Below are 20,733 nucleotides of genomic sequence, written 5' to 3' on the forward strand. Positions count from 1 at the left end.
GTAACTAAGGCTGGGAATGTCAAACCACCGCGATGCGCTGCACTACAAGTCACAAGCGAGCATAAATGAGTCAACAGTTGAGTCATCTACTTTATGAAATTACAGCCTGATGCGCGCACGTCGGTGAATTCAATTTCAGTTGCTCTGCTTTCTTGTGTCCCGTTTACAGCGACAGAGGTAAAGTATGTTTCAGGGTTGGATATTCGACGGATATTCGCCTGTTGTTTTCCTCACGTCCACCAAAAGCAGTTAGGGACCGTCAACATAGTGACAAATGACATTTTTCAAATTTCAATAGCTCTTTAACCATTACTCCTAACACTTTCAAAACGGGTTGTAGCTAACCCGATGGCACAGACACACATTGCACACCCTTTAGTTTGTGCATTTTTATCTCTAATTTTTCAAAATGTAGAATTTCAATAGCTCCTTGGTCATGTGACCTAGTGACTTCAAACAAGGTTCAGAATTTCCACTCAGTAGACCTACACATTGCACACCCTTTAGTTTGTCCATTTTCATCTCACGTGGTTTTACGTGAATTTTTCAACATTTAGAATTTCAGTAGCTCCTTGGTCATGTGACCTAATGTCCGCTGACTACCCTTCTATATTGCACACTCTTGTTTGTGTACTGTAAAATCACACGGTGTAACGTACATTTTTCATAATTTCAAAGGCGAGGCAGTCATTTGAGAAACCAAGGCTGTTGAGTCTGCCGATAAGAATGCAGTGATTGACAGAGTCAAAAGCCTTGGCCAGGTCGATGGATACGGCTGCACAGTATTGTCTTTTGCCGATGGAGATTATGATATCGTTTAGAACCTTGAGCGTGGCTGAGGTGCACCCATGACCAGCTCGGAAACCAGATTGCATAGTGGAGAAGGTACGGTGGGATTCTAAATGGTCAGTGATCTGTTTGTTAACTTGGCTTTCGAAGACCTTAGAAAGGCAGGGTAGGATAGATGTAGGTCTGTAACAGTTTGGGTCTAGTGTCTCCCCCTTTGAAGAGGGGTATGACCGCGGCAGCTTTCCAATCTTTGGGGATCTCAAACGATACGAAAGAGAAGTTGATCAGGCTAGTAATCGGGGTTGCAACAATTGCGGCGGATAATTTTAGAAAGAGAGGGTTCAGATTGTCTAGCCCAGCTGATTTGTAGGGGTGCAGATTTTGCAGCTCTTTCAGAACATCAGCTATCTGGATTTGGGTGAAGGAGAAATAGGGGACGCTTGGGCAAGTTGCTGTGGGGTGTGCAGAGCTGTTGACAGGGGTAGGGGTAGCCAGGTGGAAAGCAAGGCCAGCCATAGAAAAATGCTTATTGAAATTCTCGATAATCGTAGATTTATCGGTGGTGACAGTGTTTCCTAGCCTCAGTGCAGTGGGCAGCTGGGAGGAAGTGCTCTTATTCTCCATGGACTTTACAGTGTCCCAGAACTTTTTGGAGTTTATGCTACAGGATGCAAATTTCTGTTTTATAAATATAGCCTTAGCTTTCCTAACTTACCTGAAAAGTTGCATATCGCGGGGGCTATTCGATGCTAATGCAGTATGCCACAGGATGGTTTTGTGCTGGTCAAGGGCAGTCAGGTCTGGAGTGAACCAAGGGCTATATCTGTTCCTGGTTCTAAATTTTTTGAATGGGGCATGCTTATTTAAGATGGTGAGGAAAGCACTTTTAAAGAATAACCAGGCATCCTCTACTGACGGAATGAAGTCAATATCTTTCCAGGATACCCGGGCCAGGTCGATTGGAAAGGCCTGCTCGCTGAAGTGTTTTAGGGAGCGTTTGACTGTGATGAGGGGTGGTCGTTTGACCGCGGACCCATTACGGACGCAGGCAATGAGGGAGTGATCGCTGAGATCCTGATTGAAGACAGCAGAGGTGTATTTAGAGGACAGGTTGGTCAGGATGATATGAGGGTACCTGAGTTTACGGATTTGGGGTTGTACCTGGTAGGTTCCATGATAATTTGGGAGATTGAGGGCACCTAGCTTACATTGTAGGATGGCCGGGGTGTTAAGCATATCCCAGTTTAGGTCATCTAACAGTACAAACTCTGAAGATAAATGGGGGGCAATTAATTCACATATGGTGTCCAGGGTGCAGCTGGGGGCTGAGGGGGGTCTGTAACAAGCGGCAACAGTGAGAGACTTATTTCTGGAAAGGTGGATTTTTAAAAGTAGAAGCTCAAACTGTTTGGGCACAAACCTGAATAGCATGACAGAACTCTGCAGGCTGTCTCTGCAGTAGATTGCGACTCCACCCCCTTTGGCAGTTCTGTCTTGGCAGAAATGTATACACATACAGAGGCATTTTTCAGCTATGATTTTACCACTTAGAATCCAGAATGGATATGACAATGGGGCCAGCACAGGATGTATAACACACTCACAACAATCTACTTTTTGATCTTCTTGACTTCTTATCTGGTAAACTGCTACTATGTGTCAAGAAAAGAGCCCCAATTAGGGGTTAGTGTACTCCAGTAAAAAAAGGGCTGGTTTAAATTAAAAACTATTGCCCTGTGTCCCCGTTCATAGAGGCATGAGAGACTAGTCAGTGGTAGAATTGAGTTGGCACTTTATTGGCCCAAACACCCATAGACCCACAAGGTCGAGGTTACTCAGGGACAGTAATTAGTAATACATTTTGCATTGATGCATTGTGTCTAACTGTCCAAGAATAGGATCCAAAGTGTTAGGAGATATTTGTTCCCATAAATACAAAGGTGGATGTCTCTCCTCATACCTCTGGCACTTTAGTCAGACTGCCAGACTGTGCACCACAGAGCCAATCAGGAGAGAATACATATAGGTCAATGGTGCCAATTGAAAGTCAAGGGGTGTGTCTGTGTCTTTTGGATTACTCCCTCTTTACAGAGAACCCCTTGTGGTTCAAGTCTGCTCTGCGCATGTCTGAAAGTGACAGAGCCAGCAGCCAAGAGAGTTTATCACAGTATGTCATAAAAAATTATTACACTTATGAATGTATTTAACATGCTAATATGTATTAGATCCAGTACAATGGAATAACTAAGACCTGAATTTGAATGCAGCGTGTTCCGATTCCTCCTTCTCTTTCTGTCCAGCAGGGTCAACCAAAAACACTTGGCCTGATGGTTCATGCAGATACTGGGGAAGCAACATAGAAATGTATTGATCCCTTAAAGGATTTTACTATTAAATGACCCATATCACAACCCTCATACCGCTTCACAAAAATGTACCCAAATCAATTTTGGAAAAAGGATTTTACTTACAAAAGACGTAGGAATTTATTTTCCCAGTTAGAAGTAGTAGGCCATGCATCAAATAACTATTTATCAGAAAAACAAACCCTCAAATGCAATATTGCATTTTGTAAGTTGTCTGCAGGTGGCTTGTTGATATCAAGTCATTATCAGGTTGTAAACTGCGTTCTAATACTCAACGTAGAAGGATTTGTCTTAATGTACAGTATATGAAAGTGATGCTATGAAAAGGATTCTTTCACGTTATCAAGCTCACTGTGACTGACAAATCACTGCCTATTACTGTGATTAAAAAGAGCATATGAAACATCGTTTTTCATGAGGCCTACCTGTGCGCCTTCCTTTAAGCACCTCTGTTCGAACGCCTCTCCTGTCCTTAATCCATACCACATACAGCCATTTGCGGATCTTTTCAGTGTCCATGTGAAAGATAGTTATTGCGAGGATGGAACATTTGTTGACAAAAAAAATATATATATTGTTAACACCCATGTAAAATGAAGCTTACAGATTTAAGTCTAATAGCATGAGATGAAAGTAGACAGAGTGTGCGATATGAAGGTATAGTCAGTGGACATTCTGAACCTTGTTTGAGGTCAGTAGGTCACATGACCAAGGAGCTATTGAAATTCTACATTTTGAAGAATTCATGTAAAACCATGTGAGATGAAAATTGACAAACTAAAGGGTGTGCAATGTGCAGGGCCACTGAGTGGACATTCTGAACCTTGTTTGAAGTCACTAGGTCACATGACCAAGGAGCTATTGAAATTCTACATTTGGAAAAATTCATGTAAAACCATATGAGATGAAAATGGACAAACTAAAGGGTGTGCAATATAGAAGGGTAGTCAGTGGACATTCTGAATGTAAAATGTAAAAAAAAGTTTGTACTTTGTTTACGCTCCCTAACTAATTCAATTTAGGAATACAAAATGTTGCTCACATTTCCACGTTTATTAGCTTTGGAAAGCGAATGAATGTCCAAATCGTGAAAATAAAACCTGTGCAATGTTGTGCACATTTTTTTTTTCAACATCATGACACTTATTTGGAGTCTGTGGCTCAAGTGGTTAGAAAGCGCGAATATCCTATTTGAAACTGTCTTTGCCTCGGTTGTCATTGGGTGAGTGACTGACTTCACCTCATATTGTTTTGTCGGTAGCTACAGTGAGAGATGCAGGTGTCCTTTTGGTTAGCGAACAAGAAATGTGAATCGCTTTGCTAGCTAATTATGCTGAACGACTGTTATCCACAGTTATGTATTTGGCATCGATCAAATGGGCAGGCAGGAAGGCAAGTTCACATTCAGTTGTCAAGACGTGGGTTTGGACAAACATGCATTGTCAGGTGAAATGCAGAAGGAATACCTTACTATGCATCCTTCTCAAACATTCTATGAATTTATGAAAACTTGAAAATGGCCATATCTAAGTGCTCACTTATCGAAGTGCTCAGATAAAAAAAAGGTGTCATATTATTCTTGGGGATATACAGTATATGAACAGATTTTAATAGGATTTGATGTTGCTAAAATGCTGTCAGTTCCACTTTAATAATGACTTCTGTATGTTACTCTTTCACTTATTTCCAATAGATCCCGAGGACAAACATCCTTCTGCGTCAAGGTCAACTTTTGTTTATTTTCAAAGGGCCACATTTTTGCCCCTTGCTATGTCTATATTTGTGCCTCTCTCACAGTGCTGAATACATGCTAAATGTAATAACATTGTCCAGGTCCTTTCTCATGTTCAGACAGACTATATCCCACTACCTAACCTATCCCACCATGCACTCTGAGGATGGATCTACGGTCGACGACATCTTCTACTCCAAGGCTTGGCAATTCTGGTGCTGATCAGAAAGGTAAGAGGCATATATCCAAAATAATTACATAAATAACCTTTGATATTGACCTTGAGTCTAGTTAGTATATAGAGAAAGAAGAATTGAGCTATGGCTTAACAAAAAAATTGTTTCAGGTGGAGGTCAACGGCAGAGCGGAGGTTTGAAGCTGCTTGGTCGTCTCTCCCCCCAATTAGAGGAGGATCTCTGCTCAATGAAAGGTTTACCCAATTAATTGTTCCCTTCGGACCATCTCAGTCTCCTGGCCAGGTTCCAGCTGGACTGAAACCCTGTGTAATTTGGGCTGTTTGTGATCAATTAATTATCAGGAGGACCGAGGTCAAGCATTTAAAAATGTTTGTTCAAACTGTACATGATTTTCCCATGGTGTGATTCCATGTTTTATAAGTTAATAATTGTACTTAATTGGTTCCTTGGGCTCACATGGTTGTTTCCTACCTGAAGAGAAACTACTCATCCCAAGGTCCAGAGGGGATGGGATGTCCTCTGAAGAATTGTTTTTGTTTACATGAAGAGAGAGCAAAACGAACCAAAAAGGTTGAATTTAGTTCAAAGTTGGAATTTATTTGACAAATTCTCTTACTGTTGAGATTTGAATGCATGAAGCTTTTAGATTTTAAAAGTTAATATTTAGTGAACAAACTGAGTAATCAATCTGCTACACTAGTAAATTTGAACATTTAAATCTTTACAAACTGTGTTTGATGCGTTTTGTCCCTCTGGCTTTGGGCCAGCCGTAGTATTATTTTTCAAATGATAGAAATATTGAATTCATATTTTCCATATACCAATATCAGTTTGGCAGTATTTTGGGAAGATCTACATCCTGTCTTGCCTGGCTGAGATGGTGTTAATCCGTGACAAGGACTGACGAGTTGTGCGTTCCGAGATGCTGTACTGCACACCACTTATGTACTGCGCCATTATTTGCCTGTTTGTGGCCCACCACAATTCTTGCCATTCTCCATTTTTTTTGTTGGTCGCACCATTCTCGGTAAACCCTAGACAATGTCGTGCATGAAAACCCCAGGAGGCTAGCCGTTTCTGAGATACTGGAATAGATGCGCCTGGCACCGACGAGCATACCACGCTCAAAGTCGCTGAGGTCACTCGTTTTGCCCATTCTAACGTTCAATAAAACAGTAACTGAATGCCTCAATGCCTGTCTTCTTTTTTATAGCAGGCCACGTGACTCACTGTCTGTAGGCGCAAACCATTTTTGTGAACGGGGTGGTGTACCTAATAAACTGGCCACCGTGTATATTTCCACACTATGAGGTTGGAATAATACTGTGAAAATGATAATGCCCTTTTAGTGTAAGAGCTGAAATGTCAGCCTGTTTAGATGGGCTGGAGTTTCGGCCTGCCTGGTGACATCACCATGCTGTAAATTAGATAATACATAGACCATAAGAAAGAGTTCCAAACCTCACAGCGAATAACTGGCAGTCCTAGCAAAATTCTTGCTTGAGAAATTGCTCTTCGCTAAGAACCTATTTTTGTTTCTTTTTGACCATTGAAAACAATCACAGTAAGGTACTTCATTGTTACCTGCATTGGACCTTTAAGATTGTGACCTGAATGTTGGCAGTGTCCCACTAATATGGGAGATCTCTCGCTCCAGCGAGGCACTGTCTGTCAGGGAGAAAATGTGTGTGTGTGGCTGGCTGAGGCATGAATGAATTATTCATTCAGATTGCAGGGAGGGAACGTTCATGCGTGATAGGGCACAGTCAGGGGTTCTGTGTGTACAATGCAGTCTAGAGCAGTGGTTCTCAAACTGTGGGGATCCCCCCCCCCCACAAAAGTTAATAGTAGAATGCACAAGGTGCCATTTCAAAATTCGGTAGTGCATAATCAGTTCCTCGTCATGTTAGTCATTGCATACCTTGAGAGCTATTTAGAACTTGTTAGAAATAGCCCATGTCAGCAAAAAACATTTTTGTTTTTTTTTGCCCATAGATGTTCAAATATCACATGAGTACACATTAGACATGGTAACATTTATAGAATTGCAAGAAAGTTAGCTCAAACGGCAACATTTTCTTTGCAGCCCATGACAAAATGTGAAGAATTTCAGGAAATAAGCTTTAAACCTGCAAAATTCTCTCTACCAACAAGAGGGATGTGAACAGTTTGTCTCGTGAATAGTGATTGTACCCATAGAAATGGACGTAGCGCGTGTGCAGGTAGGGCACAGGATGTTCCCCAATGCTCGAAGGGGGGCCCCAATTGAAAAAGTTTGGAAACCCCTGGTCTAGAAGACCAGCTAACGGACTCCTGTCACCACTAAAACATCAAGTTATATCTCACTGGAATGACACAGTCAACATCTGACATTTTAGCCTAACTACAATAAATCAGATGTTTTCTCTAGCAGGTTCTTCCAGGGAAGTAATTTCTGTATCTCATTACAATCCATCACTGAAAGAGTTATAAACATAAGTTAATATGAGTAGAAGAAATACCTTAGTGCTTCAGCTCCTGGATCTACCTTGAAACCTGTTCAGGAGTTGGACTGTGCCGCTCGAACAGAGATTCCCTCTGTGGCACCAAACACATCCGCTGAGGAGAAATGGGTCAGTAGTTTTTTTTTTAAAGGAGGCTACTATTCCTTTTGTATTTTAATTTCATAAAGAGTTCTGGGCAGATAAGGTGGGGGAGGTACTACTGGGGTCTACTTTCAGATAAGACCAGAGTTATGTTTTGGCTTCCCCAGTGCCTTCATACTTTTTGAAATCGTTCTCCATCATTCTTTACACTGAACATTACCAACATCACCCCCACTTAACTGTGACTTCAACTGCAGCTGTGATTCCTTAAAGCACTTGCACCATACTTCTTAAAACACATTTCACATGCCATACCTACATTATGTACATGTACATTCGGCTAACTATACATTCAGCTAGCTGTACCTTCGGCTAGCTATACATTCAGCTAGCTGTACCTTCGGCTAGCTATTCATTCGGCTAGCTATGCAGTCAGTACATTTGGCAAGCTATGCATTCAGCTATAACTTGCACTAACAGGAGCAATTTCATAAGAGAACAGTCACCAGTATTCTCTTGTGCTGTATGAGAGCTATCAAAGTCTTGCCATCTCTCCCATGTCTGAACACAAAACATTACCTCATGTATGGATTTCCCCTGTTAAAGAGAGGCTGGGTGTTCAGGAGAGCAGCAACCATGGCAGTCCTCTGTGCTCCCATGATATGATGAAATGTGTCAGGTTGGCAGCGATTCATTAGTTAAGCCTTGTTAGCCGATTGCAGTGCTGTCAGGTAGACTATCCATCCAGTGAGGCTTCCATTAAACTTAATTGATTACGTGCAGCAGGATCCCTGGGCATCAGTACAGTGCACTGCAGACAGCCAGCACAGTACCCCAGAAAATAAAGCATTTGCTGAATGGGAAAATAGGTATGATAATCACTCTATGTTACACCATTTATTTTCAACAAATCTAGTCAAAATCTAGTTGCTTGTTTATTTCAGTTTCAAGTGTCAAAGCCGTACAGGTGATTTCTGGTTACAATATTTCTTGTTATTCCACCTTAGATAAAATCTCAGTGACATCATCACATCTTTGCACTAAGGAAACTCCTGTGATTTACAGTTAAGGATGTCTTGAAGCCCAAAATGGGCTAGGAGTTCTCACAGTGTACCAGCATGCAACAGAGAAGATACAGAAAATGTTATTCTAATTAGTGTGGCTGCAAGCAGATGTCTTTGTTCATGGTCTTATAAATGTATAGTCCCCTAGTGCACAGATCCTCAGTATGGGATTTGTATTAAGGTTTCTGTGTGGACAATCAAAGGAGGAAATGTTTATTGCTCCGTCGTTTATTCTTTGAATTGTCCGCCTGTGTGTGGCAGAGGTATTTCAGATGAGTGCACACTGCCCAATTTGGACTCTTGGTTGGTATGTAGACTGGCAGTGTGCCCTCCATGTCCTCAGCACACTATTTGATAACTGTATTAATTGATTTTAGCTCTACATTTGATCCATTGTTGCATCTTGTAGATCTCTTAATGTAGCTGAAGCTCTAATAAACTCACAGGCATCTGACCCATGACATAAGTCAGCTAAATCAACACAACAACAGGTTAATTGGGAGAGAGGTGAGGAGAGTTTATTTCTAAATCAATAGGAAGTCCTACATAGTGATAAAAGGTCATATAATATTTTGGTACAAGACAACAACCTCTATGTTAAAATGAAAGAGGCTCAAGGAATCCCAACCAATCAATGTGCTCCGAGGCACTATTTTTTTTTTAATGGTGCAGACTCCAATTTCTCAAGTGCTCTGGCCTAAATGTCATTTAAAAATGAAGATGAGAATATTGTAAACAAATCTCTTTGCACCTTTAATAAAAATGGTAAATATTAAATAGAGCTAGACAACCACAATAAGGCTATGTGTTAAGATAATAAGAATAATGTTATTTATACTGTACGAAGGCAAAAATGTATCAGACCATGTCAATATAAAAAAGTAACTGCTGCCTTCAAAATATCTCTTTCCCCCAAAATAATGTCAAACTATATCAGCTGCAACTTCATCCTTCTCACTTAGTTGCACAGTCATTTTATGAGAGTGTGAGATTTTGTCTTGTGAGTGACCCCAGAATTGAAAAATTCTGTTGACCACACTGACTACTTTCTCTTACTATCCTAAAACATATCACACTTTTCATGCTTTGAAAGGTTTAAATAGACTACTGTACACTGAATTACCCAATATTCAATCACGCGCATCATCTCCATAGAAGAACACACATACACAGGGTAAGGTGTTGATAGCTCAATTTACCATCTATTTGGGATAGTGTAGATGGATTGTACAGTGTATTTTCCTAGTGAAATTGAAAAAACGATTCTCCCAGTAATACTTGTTTTCTTTATCACGGTCTATTAAAATGTTCCTAAAAGGCACAAGGTAAGTGGATTGCAAACTAGTCACTACAAAAGCAGTTACTGTCCAGCAGGGCTAACAGGTTAAAGGTTCAATGTATTTACACACTTACAGTACAACATGGAGACACAGATTGCACATAATCCTCACAATAATTGTCATTCTTAATAACTGATTGACAACATGGATATCTGCTATGATATTTCCAATTGCACCACTTTACATGTTAAGAAATAAGCTAAATGTAATATTGCATATTAACAAAACCCTACAGAACATCTTTAAAAACATGATCAATGCCTGTTTGACCCTTAAATGCTGTCTGAACCAATCCTATTGTAGAATGGACTACACTACCAAGCTTCTGGCTTTACAAAAAGCCTGGTAACAACAAATAACCACAGGGCTGATGAATGGCCCATGCCACATTTTTGGAGAGAAGTTGTCTATTTTTCAAAGAGATCTTGTGAATAGGCCAGCCAGTTAGGCAAGTTAATTTAAATGGCTTTGGCTGTGTAAAACGACTGTTTGATATCCCCAAAGTTGAGCATTGTGAGAACTTAGAATTATAGGCTTTGAACATACATTTAGTCAAAAATCTGTTATTGACATGGCCATGCTCTGTACAGTATACCTCACGTTTGTTGAATGCAAAATACCCTAAATAAATTGCTTACGCAGTACAAACCTATTTCGAATCTGAACACAAAAGCCCATTCCCCGGAACTAACCTTTAGTTGGACAGAACCCTACCATTCTACGGTCTTGTTTTGCAGGATGATTTTATGAAGTGAAATCTTCCTCACACTCGAATCTGATATCCATTCATGTCTGGAGGGGACTTCGGATCAAGAACTTTCTTCTCTCCTGATGGACTGTACACCCCCCCAAAAAGAAAAAAAAGATATGACTTCTCATGACAGATCACAACAAAGATTACTGTTCAGAGAATCCTCTTGGACTACGTCATAGGACATCTAGCCTCTAGTGCTTGTTCAGATCAGTGCAGAGCCCTCTCCACTACAGCTAGCACCTTGTTTATTGACCTAATGAGTATTTACTGTGTTGTCAGAGAGACTATAGTGAGACTAAGCATCTCCTGATATTTGACTATAGTGCACAATCAGTATTACCGTCTCTCGATGCGGCTGTTCCTGCGCATGGGGCTGCCCGGGTTACGGTGGGGCGAGCCCATGTTACACTTCCTGTCTTTGGTGGGTGAAGTGGGCGCAGCCTTCCCAATCTGAAAGACAATCACTCAGTTCTGTTTACCTCACATTAGCAACACGGGGAAACACAAACGAGGTACACAAACAGTTCTGGTCATATCCTCTGTACATACTAAGGAGAAGTGCAGTTCATGTAAGACTCCAATTACTAAACGTTTGTCTTTCAAAATACAGCAGATCAATTAATGAGTAGAGTAGTACTAAGGTGAGCTGCTCGATGAGAGGCCCTAACATAATGGAGGCACAGTGTTGACGGTGATGATGGTAAAATCCTCCGCATCCTTAATGTGATTGTGGGTCCAGTGAATGGGAGAGAGCCCGCTCCCTAAAAATATCAGCCATTGATTGATAGAGGCAGCCATACATGGCGCACAACCGAGCAGAGCAAAGCCATCCCATTAGTTTTATTATACACAGGGCCCTGCATTAAGGATCCTTTCATTACTGTTTGGGATGATAGCGCATGAGGTCATCATTTGAGGATTATAGCTAGTGAAATGGCAGGTCAACTCCATGTCATCATGCATGATGAGAAAGAGGGTCAAAAGGAGTCAGAATCTCAGTGATTAACAGGGGCTTTCCATCTGTTCAGAAAGGATTCACATTAAAATCACCCTGGTGCTTCCCCATCACATGAATCAAAAACATGGAGCTCAGATGTATCCCAATTTCATTTGACACAAATCTAAATTCCATACTGGTACTGTGGAAGTCTACAAACTAGGAGTTCAGTGCCTGTTGGACCTAATGCAATCACTAGAATCCTAGGAAGCTGACAGGTCTGTTTCATGGATCCCTAACATGGTTTGGCTCATGGACATTTTTCCATCTCAGTCCCCAGATGTGTGCATATGTCCTGCCTTAGTTCTGTACATCCCATCACATTCCTGCACTCTAACACATGGTCTCTGTGTCCCTGGGTCCTTTACCTTCATCCTCATGTCCCGAGTGTGTCTCTCCAGCTCTCTCCTCATTTCCTCCTTGGTCAGCTTATCCACATCTAGTATGGAGTGTTTCCAGTCTATCTGCTCCACACTGTGGGGGTCATGGGACACATACTGACCAATCTTCACCTTCCTCAGGGTATGCCAGTAACCCATGTAGGCCCCCTCAAACTCCTGCACCAGGTCAGCCAGTGTTCGGAACTCCAGGGGTTTGAACATGAGGTCCATCCGCCGACTGATGCCCAGTGCCCCGAAGCGGCCCCCGCTGTGCACCCCCAGCACGATGTGGCAGAAGTGGTTCCCTGAGAACTGCGTTTTAAAGCTGAGGGGGAAGCGCTCCACACCCGACATGCTGTTGGTAAGGTAACTGGGACAGGCAAGGTCAAGGACATTGAAAAACCTTATCACTGACCCTGGTTGCATGCTCCAACTGGAGTGCCCCTTTACATGGTAACATAAACCACAATTGTTTTCAAGCTCCACTAATCTGTTTTTTAAGACAAGAATACATTAGTCTGCATACAGTATTCTCAGACTGAGCACACTAGTCAGTTCTAATCACATAATACTCGGATGCCCTGATTGTGCCCATAAAGCTTTGTCTCTAAATCCCTGTTACCACACTGAGGCATCACTCAATGTTATTTTTAAATTTTTAAATTTGTATTTTTAGCTTCCCACAAGCACTCATTTGGAAAACAACATTTCCAGGTCATCATTCATCACCCCATTGACAAATATTGTGCTGCTGAGTGTGGTAGATGAGAAAAAAAATGATGTGCAGGTAACAACAGTGGCATAAGAAAGTCATTACAGTTTTCACGTGGAACACCTAAGCTATTTAAAGGAAGGATACATCCCAAGGATCACAGCCTCCAGACACTTGATTGGCAGTGACTCCCGGGTCATCTCCTTGGCGATATCCATCAACCTACACAGAATATGAGGGTTAGAATACACCTGAAGGCAAGGCAACAAAATAGTCTACTCTAAAAGGTAGAAATTATAAACATGGATTCTAAAAGGCCTGAAAGACACTTGTACATATTACAGGTTATCTTTGTGTATGCAAAGGGAAAATGACTAACTCCTTTAGGAAAAATAAACACATTTGATTATTAAAACTGGCATTTTGCATGAGACATTGAAATAAAACCATCTGGTGCTAAATGTCAAGAACCGAGTAAGCAAAATGCATTAGAAGCTTCTGCCGGGGAAACAGATCCTATTAGGCTATGAAAACAGTTCCTGGTCGCAAAGCCCTTGGGTGCAACAGACATACAGCCGATTCAGATTTCCAATTCCTTCAGCTTCTGTCATGATCAGCATAATATGAAAGCAATCGGTAAACATGCATAGCTACTTCCTCTGTCTGCTGCCACTGCGGCCCCAGGAAAAGCTATTTCACCAAACCCTGAGATTCTCTCTGGCAGGTAGCTGCCATGTTGCTTACTGTCTGACATTTACAATATCCCTACAAGGCCATGATCCACTCAGGATAATCTAAGAGCTAAGCTAAAATAAAAGATTAGGAAACAGGAATGGGATAGAAGAAACTGTGAAACTTACGCAGTAAGAGGCCTGCTCTTCTTGATTTCAAAAAACTGTGTTCCCGTGTGATTGTACCTGTAGGATATTGTTAAGTAAACTGTACCAAAATATAAATGCAACATGCAGATTTGACTGAGTTACAGTTCTTATGAGGAAATCAGTCAATTGAAATAAATGCATTAGGCCATAATATATATGAATTGTACATGATCGGTTCGTCACAGATACCTTTAAAAAAAAATGGGCCTCAGATCTCATCACGGTATTTCTGTGCATTCAAATTGCCATCGATAAAATGAAATTGTGTCCGTAACTTATGCCTGCCCATACCACCCTACCCCCACCATGGGGGACTGTTCACAACATTGACATCAGCAAACCGCTCCCCCAAATGACACCATACACATGGTCTGCGGTTGTAAGGCCGGTTGGACATACTGCCAAATTCTCTAAAATGACGTTGGCTTATGGTAGAGAAATGAACATTAAATTCTCAGGCAACAGCTCTGGTGGACATTCCTGCAGTCAGCATGCCAACTGCACGCTCCCTCAAAAATTGAGACATCTGTGGCATTGTATTGTGTGACAAATCTCCACATTTTACAGTGGCCTTTTATTATCCCCAGCACAAGGGGCACCTGTGTAATGATAATGCTGTTTAAATAGCTTCTTTATATGCCACAGCTGTCAGATGGATGGATTATTTTGGAAAAGGAGAAATACTCACTAAGTGGATGTCAAAAAATTTGTGAGAAATTAGCTTTTATGAGAATGGAATATTTCTGGGATCTTTTATTTCAGCTCATGAAACATGGGACCAACACTTTACATGTTGCTTTTATATTTTTGTTCAGTGTAAATACAAATGCAGAGGGAGTGAAACAATATGGGAAATGTCCAAACAACAGACCATCTGGGTTGTGCACTGAACGTATTCTCATGGGGAATGAACCCTGTTAAGTGCTTTCTGATATTCATAGTTCCTCGTTTGTGAATTATGGATGAGCTCCTTGAGCTGAGAGATACTAATGTTTATGCTCAAAATAGATTATAGTCTAAATATGGTCTACATTCTGAGATGTGACATACATTGATATTGTCGTAAAATAATGAGTAAGAGTAAATAATAGTAAACTATGTTACTGGTTATATATATATATATATGCCATTTAGCAGACACTTTTATCCAAAGCGACTCAGTCATGCTTGCATACATTTTACATATGGGTGGTCCCGGGAATCATACTCACTACCCTGGTGTTACAAGCGCCATGCTCTACCAACTGAGCTACAAAGGACCTCAGTGAGTTACCAATCACCATAATCTTCTTCAGTACATCTACTGTGTGGCCCAGTTTCCATTTGCATGAAATCAGCCTGTTCCTATATCTATGAATTATTTATAAATACATAGAGTGCATGGCTAACACATATTTCAGGAGACATATCTTGAATTCCAACCCAGAGCATAGCGTGTTAGCATCAGGCATGGAATTTAACATATCTACACATTTATTAATGTATAATCAACCTACTGTACATTTTGTTGACGTACCTAAACTGTTATCTAGACTGACAGGTTGGGATAAACAATCATACAGAGACTGACAATGACCAACAACAGCTCCAATGAACAGTCTCAGCTTTATCTAGGCTACCTGGGCTATTCATCATTGGTCCAGAGCTTGGCAATAGTGACCAAGCAGTTCTACCATTCCAGGCAAAGGATACTGCAGGTCCCTGATGTATTTCTGTATGGCTTCCAGGCGCTGTGGGATACTGGTGGTTGGCTGGTATGTAGGCACACTCGGTGTAGGAATCTATGGGGGAGAGGCAAAGCACAACAAAAAGCATTAGTATCACACAATCCCTATATTCACAGAGCTGGAGAATATCCTGTTGTTTAACTTAACAACCATCCTTTATGGGCATGGTCATTATCTTAATTGTTCCATATAGCAAGTCTCACAATGCTACATTAATTGAATATATAATGGAATTCATTATGAGCACAGACACAGCATTTAACTTCATCTGGACAGCACAGCACGTGTACATCCAGTGGCATGTTAGGACTGCATGTGTATCTGTGTGGTTTGAAATGCTGCATATTTTGACAGCTTCATCCACTTGTTATCTGAGGAGTCGTAACTGTGTCAGTTACAAACATTCTGCATAGTTGGTTATCTTCACTCCATCTCTAGTGTGAATCGAATTAAGCATGTAGCATCATATACTAGGCCTATGCTATGGGACAATATATCCTCCTGAATAGTTTACTGCATGTTTATCTTGAATGATAGTTTATGGTAAATAAATGTGACTAGGATACATATTGAACACTATATACTAGTGGGAGGAAAAGCTGATTCTTTTTTACTTTCACATTGTTGAAATAGACTGAGTGTAGTCCGTAGAGCTGTCAAACTGAAAACAACAGAGTAGGGTGTCTAGGTGAGGACTTCACCAGCTCTTACCTTGGGCAGATCACTGGCTCCCCGGATGCGTGTCCCTATGGCCTCCCCATCAGGGTGAATCCGAGCCACATGCCTCCACATCTGCTCCCAAGTCTCCTCATCCACCGGTAGGCCTCCCCTGTTTACGAAGAAGGGCACCCCTCCGTCCCGCAAATCCTCTTCACCTTCATCCTCATCTCTCTCCTCCACCCCCACACACCCCACTGTGGTCCTTAGCATCCCCCCACACAAGGGACCCCAGTCCTGGAACCTGGCACAGATGGTTTACAGCCTATGTGCCCTGCCCTTTAACTGTCAATCTGATTGCAGTTTCTCAGCAAGTAACACTCCCACAGCAGGTGAGAAACATGAGCAATTCATGACACGCTGGATATGTAGAACTTTGCAAAACTGCAGGCTGTATCAGTCTCCAAATTCAAATACTGTACCTCTTATGAACAAAATTGCACACAATCATATGTTCCACCCAAATGCAGAGTTAAAGCTACAGTAGTTGTTACAATTGTCCACTTATGTCAGATGAGGTCTTTTTTTTTTTTTTTTTTGCAAAAGCAGGGATTAAAGGGTATTATAGTTAGCCTACATCAAGTCATGTCTGAACGATAATGTTATTGGCACTTTAGAAACATCACAACGCAGGTTAAGTCAAGTAAATCATTGAAATACTGAAACTAGACAATATATTATTAAAACTAGAAAATGCGTGAATTTTTAGGCATCATGAAAATAAGGCTTCAACAATGAAGTTGAACTAAACACATTGGGAAATGATGAATACACATAATGCCTACAACATAAGGGGGGAAAATAGCATCTTCCAAAAGGGTATACAGACAAACAGTAGTTTGTATTAAAAACCACCAATACCCGCCGGCACCGTTATCCCAGAGGTCATTCGGTCTATATCCAAAACGCCGGGATAGATTGGATACGATCACATTTCTTCGACACTCCGCTTAGTTAGTGCCCGCATTCCAGTCTAGTCCATTTTACGACACAATATTGTTCGTTTCAGTCCAAATCAATCCAGTTTGAACGCCCATGGCTACAGAGTAGCGAGAGCTAATCTCATGCCTGCTACAATATTGCGCCGCTCAGACACTCCCAGATCTATAGCAGCTGCGCATGCGCAGACGGTTTCAACGAGCTTCACATTTCCTCCGCTGTAACAGACAGCAAGTCAGTCAAGAACGAACACTTATTTTCAATGACGGTTTAGGAACAGTGGATTAACTGCCTTGTTCAGGGGCAGAACGACAGCTTTTTACCTTGTCAACGCGTGGATTCGATTTGCAACCTTTCGGTTACTAGTCCAACGCTCTAACCACTAGATAGCCTATGAAATGCAGCACAATTTAAAGGTTTATAATAAATGCACTCTCCATGACTAATGACGTATAGCCTACCTCTTCACACTATGATAGAAAGAATACTGGATACATTCGACTATTCTTCCATTAATTTATTTCAATTTTCACACCTTGACAGAATGCATTTGTACTTTTTTGGAACAAAGTGAAAAACAGTTTCAGAATAGTAAGAAATACACCAGTCATTAAATTTGCAAAATTATTACTCTGTCATCCATTTCTGCTAAAAATGTAGAGCATAAACTCAAGTCCTTTAACAATATACAATAAGCAGGTAAACAAATTAAAACCTTCTCGACAAAAGCCACAGTCCAACTTTTAAATTCCATCAACTGAATATTAGAATCTTGGAGCACCATAGTCATCAGGCATTCTTTCAATGTTGAACCTGTGAAAAATATTACAGTTAGACATGGTTTAAAGATCATGGTATAAGACATTTTATATGAGTGAGAGATAAACTAACTATAAAACACAGTGATAACCACAAATGACCAATTGAACACTGATAATCTGATGTTAATTCTGACCTATGGTTGGAGATGTACATGATGGGTACTCCTGGGATCTTTCTGACCCTTCTCTTCAGGTCCCTGTCCACAGTTGCCAGGATGTAGCACTTGTGCTGTGAAAGATACATGATTGAATTGGTGTTCTTCTCTGGTATAAAACCACAGTGCTCTAATGACTAAAGAGTTTCCCTAATGTAATACATTGTCAATTTAGTAGATTAAACTACATTACCTGGGTTACCCTTTGAACTAAGCAGTCATCAGCGTATGTTCCTTTGTGGGTGCATGGCAGTCGTTCGAACCGAGGATCCTTGGCTATCCTACAGAGGCAGAAAATGCATCCGTCATATACCTTCCCTATGGAACGTTGATAATACCCTCAGAACGTGTGTGTGCGTCTGAATGGCTGTAGTGTATCTGGATGTTGGTCTTCACAACAGCTAGTTACCTCAGAGCTACTCTATACTTCATCCCCAGTTTCTCTATCTCAGCCATTACACAGTCTGTGATGCATGGGATACCTTGAACAAGCAAGAGTATAATTTAAAAATACACCGGTTATTCCTTAGTTACATTAACTGAGTTCACACTGAATAAACTTTGCTAGATACTCACACTTGGCATACAGGCAGTCCATCATTGACTGAACTATGTCCAGTTTAGCCTTGATGGAGAAGTTAATGAAATTGGTGTCGACCAGGATGTGATAAGGGGGACCAAGCTGAGTGTTGTACTGGAAGAATAGGCACGATGGATATTTTGGACTGCAGGTAGGAAAATAAATGTGTGAACACACAGTAAGAAGGTATTGACCTATAATCAATCATTTGTCCATAATATACTGAATATTAGTTAAGAGTTATGGGTGCATTTGTTCTGATATTTGTGAAGTAGTCTGGGTACCAGTCTTTTTAGCTAACATTCCACTCCTTGCATTTGCCAAAGAGACTGGCCTTTCGGCATCCATTGCTCAAAGTGGCTAGAGAGACCTCCGCAATGAGAGAAATAATAAGGAAAATATTAGCCTACAAGATTCTATCAAGCTGTGTTTTCTTCAGCTACATCCCATTAATGAGAAAAGAAACGCAAAACTGGCACCTGTCGTCATTCATCGCACATATGCTGATCACCATGACTTGGGAGTACAGACAGGCTACTTTAGAAAACTTTCTGAATGGATATTGAGAGAATCCAAACTCACAGCCAACGTAAAATGACCCACCAATCATAGCCACCAGCATCTGATACTCACAAATCATATTTCTTCCTAGAAACGTATTCATAACCTAGGCTCGCCTTCGAATCTTGGCTGTAGTCCATCAAAAAGTAGGCATATGCTACATTATACATAATGCTAAACTATAGTAAGCTAGGACTAATACACAGGCTAGCATACAAATGGTGGATTAATAGCCCAGCCAATGAATTAACTTACACGTCTTCACTGTTCCCTTCTTGCGCAATTGATGCATCTCCACATCACACAAGAACTTCTCGTGTGATGAAATCACATTGGCTGGTGGCAAAAATGAAATGACCGGGAATCCTCTATTCTCCATGTGCCCAATGTTTACGTTTACAAGGAAATGTAATACATCATAATGCCCAATGTTCTAATGTTTACAATCAAATGTATGAATTAAGTTAGAATGTTTTCCCAAGTGTAATCTGTATAAACGTGATTAGATGATAGCTGTGAGAGTTATCAAATCAGGATAAAATCCTCTGATCTCCTCGGGCTCATTAACCATAGAATGTTCCTATTTGATGATTGCTGAAAGGCCAGTCTCTTTGGCAAATGAAAGGAGTGGCAAGGAGTATATTCTAATAGCTGAACAGAGATGGCAACCAGCCTACTTGTGAAGCTACTTACACTTCTTTTTCCTTTATTTCTGATGGATCCTTTTTCTTTGTCTCTTGTACTTTGGCACGATCTTTCTCGTTTCTAAAGAAACTCAAGAGTCAATACCACGAGGACTCAACTGGAATATATCATGATAAAGTATGTCTTAGTCAAACTGACAATCCATGCCAATTTGTTAGCTTGACGTTTAGCTAATCCACAGAATTGACATGGTTTATCAGTCAAACTAGACGGTGTGAATGATTCATATTCGTGCTAGCTAACATCATTGGCAGAAACTCACATTCTCTGATCTTTCAAGCTTATCATTCTCTTCATTGATGCAAACTTCTTTGTCTTCCGTTTCCCCTAAAGTAAACATATGGAAATACAAGTCAGAAGTAAAGAATAGCGTTTGCTAAGTTTATGCAAAAATGCACACTTCAGTTAGCTCAAGTCAAGCTAGCTAAGCTAGCAGAGCAAAAAAAGGCATACGAACTCCTATCAATTGAAATAGATTTTAAATTATTCCAACTGCCGAATCAAGAACCACGGTCTATATTTAAATGATGGCCTTGTATTTTGATCAATTATCGTACGACTTACCATGTTTTGTTTTTAAAAATACAACAGCTGACTTGTATAACTGCCTACAGCCCTCGTGTAACTGTGTCTAAACGTCATCAACAATCGACGTTTGTTTCCCTGCGCATCTCGGCTTCCGGTTGCCGCTAGCTAGTTAAATATAATAAATACATTCAAGGTAGGACTGT

General features: G+C 40.8%; 3 protein-coding genes across 3 annotated transcripts in view; 1 reads left to right on the forward strand and 2 right to left on the reverse strand.

The window, feature by feature from the left end:
• Positions 1-8,580: 8,580 nt before the first annotated feature.
• LOC109894508 (tubulinyl-Tyr carboxypeptidase 1) lies at positions 8,581-17,351 on the reverse strand. Its single transcript, XM_020488047.2, has 7 exons — positions 16,236-17,351; positions 15,490-15,578; positions 13,777-13,833; positions 13,064-13,138; positions 12,193-12,574; positions 11,168-11,277; positions 8,581-10,909 (listed from the first exon to the last, which is right to left on the reverse strand). Exons 1-7 carry the CDS (start codon positions 16,452-16,454, stop codon positions 10,837-10,839), a joined length of 1,005 nt encoding a protein of 334 aa, XP_020343636.1. The 5' UTR covers positions 16,455-17,351; the 3' UTR covers positions 8,581-10,836.
• A 328-nt stretch (positions 17,352-17,679) lies between these two features.
• LOC109894510 (rRNA-processing protein FCF1 homolog) lies at positions 17,680-20,674 on the reverse strand. The gene is made up of 8 exons (XM_020488050.2): positions 20,567-20,674; positions 20,265-20,329; positions 19,991-20,062; positions 18,733-18,881; positions 18,566-18,638; positions 18,350-18,437; positions 18,136-18,230; positions 17,680-17,993 (listed from the first exon to the last, which is right to left on the reverse strand). Exons 1-8 carry the CDS (start codon positions 20,567-20,569, stop codon positions 17,945-17,947), a joined length of 594 nt encoding a protein of 197 aa, XP_020343639.1. The 5' UTR covers positions 20,570-20,674; the 3' UTR covers positions 17,680-17,944.
• The window catches only part of LOC109894509 (apoptosis-resistant E3 ubiquitin protein ligase 1-like), a 38,206-nt gene continuing 38,103 nt past the window's right edge, over positions 20,631-20,733 (forward strand). The window contains exon 1 of the mRNA XM_031828985.1: positions 20,631-20,723. The gene's annotated coding sequence lies outside the window, so the exon portion shown is untranslated. The remainder of the gene's footprint in view (positions 20,724-20,733) is intronic.

This window comes from Oncorhynchus kisutch, linkage group LG7 (assembly GCF_002021735.2).
Source record: "Oncorhynchus kisutch isolate 150728-3 linkage group LG7, Okis_V2, whole genome shotgun sequence".
NCBI lineage: Eukaryota > Metazoa > Chordata > Actinopteri > Salmoniformes > Salmonidae > Oncorhynchus > Oncorhynchus kisutch.

What these genes read in the sequence shown, in the direction of transcription:
- LOC109894508 (XM_020488047.2), bottom strand. Translation starts at nt 16,454, where the DNA reads ATGCTAAGGACCACAGTGGGGTGTGTGGGGGTGGAGGAGAGAGATGAG. An exon ending in AAGAGCAGGCCTCTTACTGC is followed by an intron (nt 13,139 to 13,776) that starts GTAAGTTTCACA and finishes TATTCTGTGTAG; the next exon opens with GTTGATGGATATCGCCAAGG. An exon ending in AACAGCCGCATCGAGAGACG is followed by an intron (nt 10,910 to 11,167) that starts GTAATACTGATT and finishes GGGGGTGTACAG; the next exon opens with TCCATCAGGAGAGAAGAAAG.
- LOC109894510 (XM_020488050.2), bottom strand. An exon ending in GGACTGCCTGTATGCCAAGT is followed by an intron (nt 18,639 to 18,732) that starts GTGAGTATCTAG and finishes TGCTTGTTCAAG; the next exon opens with GTATCCCATGCATCACAGAC. An exon ending in AAGTATAGAGTAGCTCTGAG is followed by an intron (nt 18,438 to 18,565) that starts GTAACTAGCTGT and finishes CTGCCTCTGTAG; the next exon opens with GATAGCCAAGGATCCTCGGT.